The sequence below is a fragment of the Astatotilapia calliptera genome, chromosome 18, assembly GCF_964374335.1.
Source record: "Astatotilapia calliptera chromosome 18, fAstCal68.1, whole genome shotgun sequence".
In the NCBI taxonomy this organism is placed as follows: domain Eukaryota; kingdom Metazoa; phylum Chordata; class Actinopteri; order Cichliformes; family Cichlidae; genus Astatotilapia; species Astatotilapia calliptera.
The window spans coordinates 11,835,538-11,849,445 of NC_137439.1; the positions used below are offsets into that span (position 1 = coordinate 11,835,538).

Sequence of the window (13,908 nt, forward strand, 5' to 3'; positions counted from 1 at the left end):
TCCATGGTCACTCCTCCAAAAACGAGTCACGGGTGCGGTGAATACACATTTAAAGAGGATTTACAACTCAGACTCATTGCTAGGAGGGTTAAGCACTTGTTTTATGACTGGTACGATAAGGCGAGATATCAGCATTTTATGTGGGACACTCATAAGTGTGAAAACGCCTCTTTTCCTCTTTTAACGAGCTGGCTTATGCTAAAGTCGTTGAAGTGTGACATCTCTGTTGAATTTAAAGTGGAATGACTTACAAGACTTGATTCACCCCTAAATATAGAAAATTACGATATTTTAAATATTTATGATGAAAGCACTTTAAATTTAAGAGGTTTGTCTTGAGTAAGAAGAAAATATCTACACGGTAACACACTGGAAGCAGTTATCAGCAAAAATATTGCTCTCGTGTAGGTTTGTGCAAGCGTGAGGATGTGCAAGTGATTGTGTTGCTGAATTTATGCACAAGTGTGGTTTTGAGTGCCTCCAATGTGTCAGTAAATTTTCTTTGAGTACACCACTGAAACCCACTGATACACTCAGGCAGAGAGACTTTATCTCCCTCTACGCTCTGCTGTGTCTGGGCCCAGCCATTCTCGCATGATTGACAGACCTCGATCTGGACAGCCAGGATTAAACCTATCAATCACATAAAGCTTGAAGACAAAAAAAAAAAAAAAAGAAAAGGGGAAGGAGAAAAAAATCAGGACCATAAATTCAATTGAGAGCACAGCAAGAAAATTGAGGTGAAGAAATATAGAAGGCCATTACTGGGCTATAGGGCTGTAGGAAAGAGAGGCCTTGCTGGATTTAGTTTCGGACGACTCCATAAATTCATATCAAATGACTGCAGGAGTGAAATATTAGTGAGGTTACTGTAAACCTTGGTGCCTCTTGCCTTTGTGATCTTTTAGGGGGAATTGTGCTCAGTCAAGGACAACCTTTGCAGAGGAAGTATTAAAGTCCTCTGGATAACAAATCAACATAAAAAGCTAGTATTTTTAGTACTGCCTTAGAGGACATTTTCATCTACAAACACGCAGCAGTTCCTGTTTATCTCCCGTTAACTTTGCTGAATGCATGAAGGTCATGCGGATGGAAAACATTCCCGCTTTCTGCCTTGTTTTCACTGAAATAGGTCGGTTTTGCATTTTTACTCTGCTTTGGGACAAATACTCACGTTTTATGGTTAGTTCACCATAATTGGACACTCCAACCCCTTTGTCTGAGTGGACAATGCAGCGGTAGCGGCCCGAGTCGCCCTTGGTTGTGTTCTCCACATCGAAAGTGCCTATGAAGCGGCGGTTGTTCCAAGGTTTAGTGGCTTTCATTGGGGCCTCCCGTCCACCCATGCCCTGTTTGGAACAGAGACAAACGCACAAGTGAACCTCCAAAATGGAAAGGTTTAATAAGCAAAGTGGCCTGACCTTGTGTTTTTTTAAAAAAAACTCTGTGTACTTGTCCCCTGTTCTTGTGCGTGTTTGTTTGTGTCCTATCGTTCCCATTGGTGGTTGATAGTGGGGATACATTTATCACACTGGAATGCACGCGCACACACAAACACAGTGGGCTCTCCCCAGCTGTCACCCCTCACAGCAGGCAGATGGGGGACATTTGTTCATTAGAAATATTTCTTCATTACTGTCATCGGGGGACTTCACTTAATGTTTGTTTTCCAGCTCCTGTGCTAATGAGGACGTGTTTGTTAAAATGATGGAGTACCTGGCAGAGGACCTTTACCCAGCGTCATGCTCCCACTGATCACATGTGTGACAGTGTGCTTAGCAGCAGAGCCAGCAGGGTTATGTCTGCCAGATGCACTACCTTCGCTGTTCAGAACAAGGTCAATTCGAGACTGCTGTGCAGAACAGTTGTGCCAGATATAGTACACAGTATCCACAGAGCCCACGTGTATATAGGTTAAGACAATACTGCAGTGATCTGAAACAACCCTAATCCCCCAACCTCCCAGATGCAAAGGTCTCTGGGAATCTGGTGAGCAGGTGAAATCTCAAACAAGGGCAAAACAGAGCAATGTGTGAATGTCTCAGCTTGAAATTGTCAAATGGAGCACAGAATGAATTTTAATGGCTGCAAGAGTTTCCTGAAAGAACGGGTGGCAACCAAGTATCAGTATCTTTGTATGGGCTTTGAAAGTAATGACGGTTCAGTGATAAAAGATCAAAAACAACCAGACTTTAAACCACTGATCCTTTCCTCCATCCGTATTCCCTACATCTTATTCCAAGGTGCAAGTCCAGAAACTTCTTTCTATAATCGTTGTACTACTGTGCCACCCAGAATGAATAATGTGCAACAGTGGTAAATCCTACCGTATCTTCTTTTACAAACATACATACACTCAGTGCTCTGTATGATCCCTATGCTTTTTTTTCCTTATGATTTGTATCCATTTATACTTTTTAAATAGTTTTGACTGTAAATGAGCTCAGTGATTTTTCCAATCTTAAAAAAAAATAAAAATAAAAATAAAAATAGATGTCAGTGGATATTTGCTTTAACATGATGTTGAAAAGGCTAATTGTCACTGGTTACTGTCCTGATTTCACCTGCTAAGACGTTGAGCTGGAAGTTACTCTAGCTGGGTCACAAAATTTTTTATTTCAGTATTTAGCTTGATTGTTTGAAAACTGTCATCTATTAAAGAAAAAAAAAAAAGCTTAAACCAGAAGAGCCCGCTAAGTAACAAATATGCATTTCAGAAGTGTAAAAAAAAAAACAAGATAACAACATCTCTTACGTACCTGAAGCCAGAGGCGGAAGTTGTCCCGCTTGCGTCCGTTGACAGTGCAGTGAAAGGACGCAGTCTGTCCGGCATTGACCTCCACACCCTTTATAGTCAGGAAATGAGGAGTATTCACTGTGGGGGGAAAAAAAGGCAAACATTTGTACAATATGCAATATGCAAAATATATTTTGTGGTGATATGAAAAGATCTGAGTTTGACAACTCTGATCTGATTCTGACAACTGGAGTCGAGAGTAGCCACTCTATAGCCACATCTTAACTATGCTACTATCAGATTTTACACTGAGAAAAGCATCCTTGAAAAGCAAACCCCCACCACCACCACCGCACACAGTACGCAACACCCTTAAAGCCCAAGGCTACCATCATTTTGTGAGAAAGATTCACCAAAAATGAGACACAATCTCAAAAAAATGAGTTCAATCTCTCACCTACCAAAAGTCTAATTTCTACTCTCTTTTACTGAATTCTTCCAGTGATTGAGGCGGGTTTTTCTTTTTTATCAAAAAGCATTATTCTCTCGTCTCCAACTGTGCTCATTATCAGTACGCTCACTGACTGGGATAGTCCACAGAAAGTAACTTATGTAGAACATTTTTGATTAGTATCGCTATTCTGCATAGAAAAATGGGGCATTTCAGTGGAGCGACCTTGATTCGAAACATAACCAAATCTCTAAAGACTTGGCAAAAGCTAATTCTATCACTTTCATCATCAAGACTTTCACTTCTATTTAATATTTTACAACCTTGTCTTTGAACTATACCTCCTTTATAACTTTGTCATGTCAATCCATCCAGCACCATATATATCTATATATATATATATATATATAATATATTGTCATTGCAAATGTCTTTAATGACGGAAGGAGAGGCAGACCGCCCAGTGGCATAATCACACCTTAGATATTCCACATGGTCATATAAATAGAAAATGAATTGGCTGTGCTCCACTGATGAGTTGCTCTGATCATTTTGCTTATCATTCAAGAATACCCAAGTGCCACTAAGTGGATCATTGATCGACTCGCATTTAAACACAGGCCTCGTCATGAGACCTCATTGATTTACTCAAATACATTTATATGCAACACCTATTTCTATATAAATCCATTTTATTGACATGACATTTGTAGGAATTCAGCTGCTTTCAAATGGTTAGCATGTCATTAGTGCCTGACAATCAGAGCTTGATACTTCAGCTATGAGCAGTAGAGTAAAGCATAAATCAATTGATGAAAACCCTTGTGGTATTGATTTAGATTTTAGAATGTGGAGCGCCATATGGACTAATGCGACTCTCAGCACAGAGAAGAATAGACCTGAAGAATACTGAGGAGGCTTCTTGCTTCTGCTCCCACAGCAGCAGCCTATCCAAAAAGCAGAAGCCGAAAGATTCTAAATATGCGAGTGATTACTCGTTCATTACATCTGTAGTGCACTCTGAAGTGCTTCTGCTTATATTCAGCGAGGGATAGCAGAATTCTGAACAGATGTTGACGAGATACTTTACTGAATATCCTTAAGGGAGGGGGGGAAAAAAATTGTGGAATCCAAACAAGAAGCAGCATAATGTATGATAGGATTTGATTCTCATCCCCCTTTTTTGACTATTTCTACCATCTCTCAAAGGATAGATTTAACAGCGCTAGTGACACTTCTGCTTGTCAACTATGTGCTCATAAATCTTAAGGGAGCTAGGAGGAGGGAGACTCGCACTTGGATTGACTGTAGACTATTCTTTGAAGGCCTTTTGTTTGACTGGCAGGCCCTGAATAGAACAGTGACACAGGTATTTGGGAGGGTGTCATGGAAAGGACAATCACTGTTTGATGATATTCTTTTATGGTGACGGAAAAAAGGACTTACTGCACTGGTGGCCCTGGACCACAACGTCTTTGATGGCCAGCAAGCCTCGCTGCCCTGAGGTTACGGCTTCAAACACAATCTGAGGAAGAGAAAGGAGAGTTATAACACCAATGACAAATGACCACATCTTCAAATGACACCTGAGTAAGGCTGTCTGTGCGCATAAAGAAGTCCAGCTCTTGCTAATGCCCCCTGCTCCATAACCGGCCTGCAGCTGGTGACACAGCTGCAGGCCACCGACATTATTTCCTCAGTATGTCACAGCTGATAGGTGTTATGACATGCAAGTGTTAAATTAAGTTTGAGCCTTGACGAAACAGAGTGTGAGGGCTGAGAGTCCGAACATCAGAGCGATGCTTAAAACTCAATTTAGCTAAAGTTCACCCAACGCTTACATGTATCTGATCATTTGATATTAGCCGCCAAGGTAGTGCTGTCACCGTGACAATTTCCACATTACCGATCTTCAGGTTTAGATCACGAAAAGGGACTCTGCAAAGGTGGGCGCCACCCTAAAAGTTTCCCTCTTCTAGTGGAAAAAGGTTGTCTTTAACAGAGAAAACAGTTAAAACCCATCTTGATTTCACTGATTACACTGTAAAGTCATTAGTGTAATTGTATGCTAAATTTATAATGGAGTTAGCTAAAATCAAATTAATATTAACTCCAAGTAGGATACAAATATTAGATGTTTTCATCATTATTAGTAAGATATTCCACTATTTGTTTTACTCTTTAACCTGCACAGCTAACACAATAGCTTGGTGACACACTATAGCATTTCCCTTACCAGGAAGTTGCTGCATGTAAATTCTTAGTACAAACTACTCTAACCCATTTGTATTTGACAGTTTGTGCAAGGCAGTGACTCCAAGCTAAGATTTGAAGTAGGCAGCTGGTAGTCTTAAGTTTCCTTGGATGTTAAATTTACAGAAGTTGCCACAAGAATTGGATTACATAAAAAAAGAAATGTGAGCAAATCATCACTTCAGTGCAAAATTAAAGTGTCATCTCTTACACGAGGAGGGACAGTTGCCTGTAACATTTGCTGTGTGGTGAGTGTTATTTAGTTGACAAGTTTCCATCTCTGACAAGACAAACTTGAAAAACAAGTGCAACTGTGCTGTGTGGGACTAGAGTAACCCTATTTTAAGGGTCAAGAGCTCCTGCAAAACAAATGGTCCAAAGCCCTGTCGGAGGGTGCGTCCTTGCAGAATGTCAGAGTTATGCACTCGATGGTCTGCAGCGTGATAAAAAGGGAAACAGAATGCCAGTCCCTTCCCAAACTCAGGGTGTGGTGCAGAGACCCATTACACCACATGTGCTACAGCTACACATGTTTGGCGTGCCACGATTCCCTAAATACAAGCTTGAATCTTCCGGTGAAACTCATACATTACTGGTCGTGTTCAATGTGTGGCGTCACCCAGAAACTTATGTCCTGCTACTGCCACACACATTTATCTCTGAGATTCTCTTTGTAGCCTAGGAATATGAAGGCGGAGATAGTTACCATTGTCATCTGGGAGGCAGGATGCCTTCAGATAAGGCTGTCTAATTATAAATTTCTTTTTTTGTCTCATGAAATATGAAAGTGAGTGTCTTGGGTGCCAATTATGGCCTCATTACAGACTAATTTAAAGGAAATTAAAAGGCCAACCACTCTATATATCGCCACCAGACAAATGAACTGGCCCCCACACTCTAATTGAAATCCTTTGTTTGTGCAACAGACATCAGTCAGGCTGCCTAATAGCTGTGATATAATTGATTCCAACATCAATAATAGTGCAGTGCATAATTGGGCCTGACCCACAGAGTGAAAATGTTCGCATGGGACGAAGCTGTTGATATCACAGGAAAGTTCACCATTCTCATTTGTCACACGTACAGACAGTGAACCCAGCGTTCAATGCCTACATCGCCACATGGGTTATCCCTAAGGGGCTTGGCTAAGTACAGCATTACAGCAGAATTGATTAGCTCTGCCGTGGACTCTGCTGTATTAAAAATCAAGATGGATAACCACATTTCTGTTTTTCACTCCTTTTTTTTTTTTTTTTAGGGTAAACCATAGGTTTTTATCTTATGCACAAAGTATTTAAATAGCACACACATGACAGTCATAGCTTCCAGATTAGTGAAAATTATATTGTTTTGCACAATGATCAGCAGTTCTGGAAATAAATGACAATGTCAATTAAAGATTTAGGGATAGCCTGACAGGAGTAATTATCAAAAGCTGAAATGCTCAAGCCTTACTGGTAATTAAAAAATAATTTCCAAGTATCAGGTGGCTTCCCTTTGACAATTGCGTAGGTTACCATGCAATTAAAGATACCTATAATTAGCACCATGTTGTTAATTAGTGACAACTTGAAGCACTGGTCTCCTTTCTTGACTGTTGCTGAGTTCATTAGCATCCTCACATTTGACCATGTTGTCAGTCTTGGAACAATTACAAACAAAGCTGGGTTTAAAGGCAACAGATGCTGGAAATTTCCCTCGACACACTGGTAAACAAAATGAGTAATCTCGGGTCTAACCACTCACCTTAGATGCAGAAATTTATTGAAACGTAACCACGCATGTCAAAGGGTTCAGCTGTCACTGAAATTGCAATTCGTTTGTCAGAAAGAAGCAGCAGTTAATGTCAAAGTGTCTGAACTTTCTGAAGCTCTAACTTGGTACTTAAAAAGGTCTGCAAGCAGAGTAAATGCAAACACAACAAGCTGTGCTTCTGAGGCAGACTCTTTTAGTCTTTACATGTCTTGAGCCAAACTGAAAACATTTAACCAGGCAGGCTTTGCTTTATTATGTCACAAAAGTCAAAATCTTGCCAACAGTGAACAGTGACTATTACTGGTAATAGCAGCACATTCTGTTCTGCTCAACTGTTGCCTTTCCCCTCTTCTTTCGTTTCTCCGTGTGCCTCTCATTAAACCTTCTATACTGCATGCAGCAGTGAGAAGCCCAGCGGTGTCCCTTGTTAACTAAGTTATCAGTGTGGCTACAATGAGCAAGCAGGAGGACTCCCTCTGCTCCACTGTGGACTAGCTCTGCCAGGCCATAATAAAATAATTCACCAAGAGACCATCTCCCATTGGGAGGTTAAGGGGTCTCTCTGCATCAATTAACATGTGGTGGACTCGTGGAACAAGCCTGGTGAAGACTAATAGCCAGGCAAGTGTGAAATCACCTTGCCCCGGCCAGCAGTCATGTGCATTGGTAAGTGAAAATGAGTTTTCAGAATTGGAAAAAGAGAGCAGGCTCAGATGGAACAGAGAGAGAACAGATTACCATGGATACCGAGCTAGCCGCTGAAATCAATAATCTTAGGTGTTTTGAATGAGCTTTTGTGCAATTGTTTAGACCATCTCAAATAATGGTTTGTCCTGCTCCACCCAGAAAAAGGGCATTAATTACTTTGGCTTAACTACAAAGGCTCCTTACAATGAGAAACCTAGTTTTGCAACGAGACATTATGCAAAAGATGACTTGCTTTCAACCGCATGTCCTCACCTGGTAGAAGTTGGGCCAGTAGGTGCTGATAGCCAACTCCACCTGTCCCCAGGAGCGAGAGGCTGGACCCGACACGTTCCAAACAGGCATCCCCATCGGACTATTGTTTTCTTTAATATAGACATTTAAGTGGCCGGGATGGCTGTTGTCTCTGCCTCCTATATAGTAGTGGAAGATGACACAGTGTGTGTCGTTCTCCTTCAGCTGGGGTGTCAGCAGTAGGGCCTTCTGTCCTGCGAAGCGTCCTGATGTGTTCACCATCATAAAGGTTGACCCTGCAACATGAGCAAGTAGTGTAATCATGGGTTAAGAAGGTTTTTATACAAAATACCAGTAGAAACTCGGTCAATTAATTTTTTTTTTTTTTTTTGTTACACAATCCTAGCCTATAGTCATGTAAAAAGGGGTACAAAGTCAATCTCTGTAAATGCTGCAGTACTAACTTAAATAACTTAATATAAATTATTTATTTAATCTAAGATTAGGGAGACGTTACTGTGAGAATTTTTGAGCAATCCAATTTTAGTCACATAGCTACAAGTCACAATAGTCGCCTCGAGGTGCTTTATAGTGTAAGGTAAACACCCTACAATGATGCTAATAATATATAATGATTGTTATATATTATTAGCATAGAAGATGTAACTAATTAAAGGTCATGAATAAGCTGCAGAATATAGAGAGCAAGCATAATAACTTATTTAAAGTAGTGTATAAGTTAAAAAGTAAAGAAAGGTTAAACTAGCTCACTAACAGAGTTAAGAGTTAAGCTAATGTGTTTTCCAAAACTATGCAGAAGCATTTGACATTAATCATAAGTATGGATAAACAAATAGAATTGTTTAGGTAAACAGTTGAAATAGCCATGTAGAATTAGAAGCTAGAAATTATTGGGTAAAAGTAAAGGTAGCATTTAAAACCATTAGCTAATGGTAAACAACTAAAAGTGATCACTAGAAAATGAATAAGGCGTTTAGCATCCCAGGGCTTTGGATGTGGCATGGTTATTGACAAGCTGAACAGAATATTTCACAACACACAAAAAACAACCATCACTAGAGAATTTTACAGAGAATGGTCTGGAAAAAATAAAATCTAGGGAGCAGCAGTTTTCTTGAATACAGTGTATTTAGGTACACTTGATTGAGCGGCTTGTAATGTCTTTCAACTGAAATGTAATGATAAATTCCAAAAGTAATTGGAAAAGTCTTTTTTTAATAATACTTGTGATATATCATCATTAGCCAAAAAAATCTGGTCTGTTTCTTTGGTCCAAAGTCAAACAAAGCAACAACTAATGGATGTACTAGAAAAACATTTTATGTAGCCCTTAATTATTAATCCTGTTACGCATTAAGTCAGATTTCTACTGCATATAATGTTCACAAAGTCTAAGAATGAAGACAGCATCAGACCAGTGTCTGATTTCTTGGTGTGCGCTTTGCGTAACAAATGGCATAATAATAATTTCCTCTGAAGTTTTCATTTGACAGCCACGCTACATGTAAGAGGTGCTTCGTAAGGCTTGGGACGATGTTGCAGCAGATTTGATCGACTAATTAAGTCCCTGTTAATTGTGTGACAACACAACTTGGAGCTGTTGGTGTGCGTAGTTATAAACAAAACAAAGCTTTCCAAGACAATAAAACTAAAACTAGCAATCGGATCATGAGCTGCAGCAGTCACTGCAGTTAATAAATGAAATGAAAGGAACAATCTTATAAAGGGACGTAGAGAGCAGATAAATGGCTGCTTTGAGTGCTTTCCTATTAGCAGCGACAATTTTAGCGTGTGACCTTTGATGAGAAAATGCTCTCATCTTTAGATTGATAGAAACACTCTTATAATTACCATTCATCAAAATACAAAGACATAGAAAGACCAATCCCGAAAAAATACTGGATGTTTGACAGGAATGTTTTTCCTCAATGACAGAGAGACGGGAAATGATGAGAAATCAATAAACTGAAATCTATTTGCCAAGAAAGCCCCATTTAGATTTTATCACTTTGGTTCAATATCAAAGGTTAATCTAATTCTCTACCCTCTTGCCAATAAAACACAAGTGAGAATTATTATATTGGCAAACTTTCAAGGAGATGCAGAACACATTCTATTTGTCATCATCTTATTTAGCTTGGCTTGGTAATGAGATGGCACAAATCGTAACAGCATTTGAGACACAGCCAAAAGAAAGCATCAGTTTATGTTAAAATCCATTTTTGGGTAGTGTGCTAATGACTCGAAGGCACATTTTGCTTCGAGGAGAGACAAACAACCTGTAAGCAAAACGCTTGCTGTATGCAAGGCAGAGCTGTGGTGAATGCGATTCTTCGTCATTAAATTTAACATGTGGGGATCTGCTCAGATATGATGTTAAAAAAGGGTGAATAATGTCAAACTAAATCAGCAGGGATGGCCCCCCCCGAGTGTGTCAGCCTAACAGCCTCTCACAAAACCCTATTTGTTCCATCGATGACTCGAGCTTGCCCACTCGTCTTGTTGTGCTGCACTTGTAACGCTCACCAATTCCATCTGTCTCCAGCTTCAGATAATGAGTGGGGGTTCTGTCATGTTTACACAATGAAACAAGAGGAGAGGGAGCAGAAGAGGAGGAGGAGGAGCAGCGAGTTGTGATGACACCAAGTCAGACTGATCAGCTTTGTGTGTCGTCAGGTGCAGGCAGTTGTTGTTTTAAATGATCTTAACATGTTTGCCGCATGTTGGTGGGTGGGTGGGGGAGGGGTCTATATCATTAATTCATCTACCACAAATAAATGAACTGTAAAAATAAACCAGTGAAACAATACAGTGCTATGATGAACACGTGCACGTGCTAGTGTTCCCATTTAACAATGAATACAGAAAATGCTGATTCTGTTTGACCCAGAAAATGTACTGCATTTGAAAAATAACAAGTGTTTTGGTACTGGTAAGGTTCAGTTTTTGGTTGTTAGTATTTCTGTCAGGTAGGCTAAAGAGTTTTAGCACTATGAAACTTGAGCTACAGTAAATAATTTAGAAAGTGTGAGTGTACTTGCAGATACACATTATTGCCAAAAATATTTACCCATCCATCCAAATCACTGAATTTAGTAGTTCCAGTCACTTTCATGGCCACAGGTGTGCAAAATCAAGCACATAGGCGGGCATATGTTTTCTGGATTGGTCGATTGGTCGCCATCAGGAGCGAATTCCAGTGTTGTACTGTGATAGGATGCCACTTGTTCAACAACTCCAGTCATGAAATTTCCTCGCTACTCATTAGCGGTATTATAACAAAGGGTTGGATCCAGTAGTCTAGAGCAAGCCGGCGCAGGACTCTAGAGCAGTGGAGTGACGAATCACGCTTCTCCATCTATAAGAGCAGTCCCCAACCTTTTTTGCACCAAGGACCAGTTTACGGCCGACAATGTTTTCACAGACAGGCCTTTAAGGTGTCGCCGACAACAAATTTTTAAAAAAAAGATTTATTCATAACACTGGGAAAACACCCGGGGAAGCAGAGTTTACGATTTAAAAAAAAAAAAAAAAAAAAAAAAAAAAAAAAAAGATAAAAACCGCTAAAAACCCTGAAAACCATAAATTTCACACCCGAGCTTCAACTCTCGCAGCGCGGTAGCAAACGACTCATGGACCGGTACCAATCCATGGCCCAGGGGTTGGCGACTGCTGAGAAATTTGATAGATGACTCTGGGTTTGGGAACAGTTTGGGGAAGGCCCCATTCTGTTAAAACATTGATTGCACACCAGTGCACAAAGGTCCAGAAAGACAGGGATGAGCGAGTTTGGTGTGGAAGAGTCCTGGTTTCATCCTGATAGAAGATCTTTGGGATGAATTTGAGCAGACACTGTGAGCCGGGCGTTCTCATCCAACACCAGTGTCTGATGTCATAAACGTGCTTCTGGAAGAATGATCAAAAATTTCCCCAAATCACACTCCTTAGCCTTGTGGAAATCTTTCCCAGAGGAGTTGGAGCCTTTTATAGATGCAAATAGTAGGCTGACATCATGTTAAACACTATGGATTAAGAATGGGTTGTGTGAATACTTTTGGAAATAAAGTGTAGCTTAAAGAAAAAAAAACAAAAAAAACTTGTGATCGTGTCTTTCCTATGTTAGGTGTAGATTTTCCTGCACAGCATGATCACCCTGTTTTGACCCCCTACTGTGAACAGCATGCTGCTATGTTTTTTCCAGAGCTTTTAATGTATTATTCACTTTTAGTTTATCTGTGATTCAAGTGTTGAGGGTGATTATTTCTGGGGCTAAGCAAAAAGTTGTCTAAAGTACAAGAAGGAGGGCAGGAGATAAGTCGACTTTGAGACACTTTTTTCCCCCAGCCTCTCAAACAACAATCAGGTGCCTCTACAAAAGGGCTGCAAGGTCTCTTTAATAACAACCAGCCTGCTCAGGTGCCCACAACATTTTTTCTTTGAGGCATCAGCAACCGGTGTCATGCGAACCAGCACTAATAATCAGTTGATGAATTGTTCAGTTGTAGCTCATGTTCCAAAGACAAAAGATCCTGGCACCAGTGCTTTTCTCTATGATTAAAACAGACTTTCCTATTCATTTCAAACAGCCACGTTGTGACAGTGTTGCACTGGAGGATTTATGCACTGCACTTCTCTTTGTTAGTAATTAAAGAAGAAAATATCTGATCCCTCAAGCAGGATTTCTTTACTAGTTCATGAAATATTAATATTAATGGGCGCCACGTGTAAGAACTCACTTCTTGTTTAATTATGCTTAATACAGTAGCCGTAAATATCAAAGTGATAGTAATATAAATGCATATGATGAAATGTCTTCCTCACCATTATCCGGGATACAGAACTGTAGCCATGAGGCTGTGCAATGTCTGTTACCAAATTTGAGACCCACAAATTGTGTAGATTTGAGCCAGTGAACCCAAACACAAGGAGAAAACGTGTCCCTTTCCTCATTACTGACCGCCAGGCAATGTAAAGATACTGTATTTCGAGTGACAGCGTGCCACTTCTTTGTACTGCCATTGTCAACGTCTCAGAGTTGAAGAAGATGACAGGAGAACACTGATTGTCATTTGAGCTTAATGACCACATACTCTGCAGGACCTGCTGCACCATGACAAGATAATTAGCCAGTAAGCCAGTAAGAGCAAATTATAATGACACAGCGCTAGTGCTGTGCTAATGTGCTAGTGATGCACAAGGGTGTTTTCGCTCTCTCTCCCTTTCTTTCTCCATCTCTAGTACCTTAACAATGGTGTGTTCAGGACCAATTAAAAAAAGGAGAGGGCTCTCGGCACACTAAGCCCATCTCTGTAACTCTGTAAAGGCCAGGGCTCGCCTATTGTCTAAGGTATTCAGAGGAACAGATTTATTATTATTCCAATGTAGGCCACCTTCACCTTCCATTACAATGATGGCTGTACGTGGAGAACATGGAGACTGGTGTGAAAAATGAATGAGAAGGAGATGAAGTGTTCCTGCTGCAGATGCCACATATATTCATGTTGCTGTTCCTTGGAAATGAAGGACACACTGCTGAAATTGAAATGTGTGACTTTCATTATTCTGGAATATTTTGAACATTTATTAACAAGGACACTGACTGAATAGAGGCTGCTGCATTTAAAAACATACATCACACAATGCATCTCATACATATTCTAACATTGATTATGAGACAATTTGTTTGTAGAGGCCATTAATTAGAAGGTGTCACGAAAATCGTTCAGAATCGGTTGGGGCTCGATCGATCTCT

At 40.2% G+C, this 13,908-nt stretch overlaps 1 protein-coding gene across 4 annotated transcripts in view; it reads right to left on the reverse strand.

Moving 5' to 3' along the window:
- The window catches only part of LOC113011062 (protein tyrosine phosphatase receptor type M), a 161,067-nt gene that overhangs the window by 101,415 nt on the left and 45,744 nt on the right, over positions 1-13,908 (reverse strand). For all 4 annotated transcript variants that reach the window (XM_080293327.1, XM_080293329.1, XM_080293328.1 and 1 more), the window contains exons 3-6: positions 8,157-8,431; positions 4,635-4,713; positions 2,760-2,875; positions 1,175-1,349 (exon numbers count right to left, since the gene is read on the reverse strand). In XM_080293327.1, coding sequence (XP_080149453.1) covers positions 1,175-1,349; positions 2,760-2,875; positions 4,635-4,713; positions 8,157-8,431 — 645 coding nt within the window. The remainder of the gene's footprint in view (positions 1-1,174; positions 1,350-2,759; positions 2,876-4,634; positions 4,714-8,156; positions 8,432-13,908) is intronic.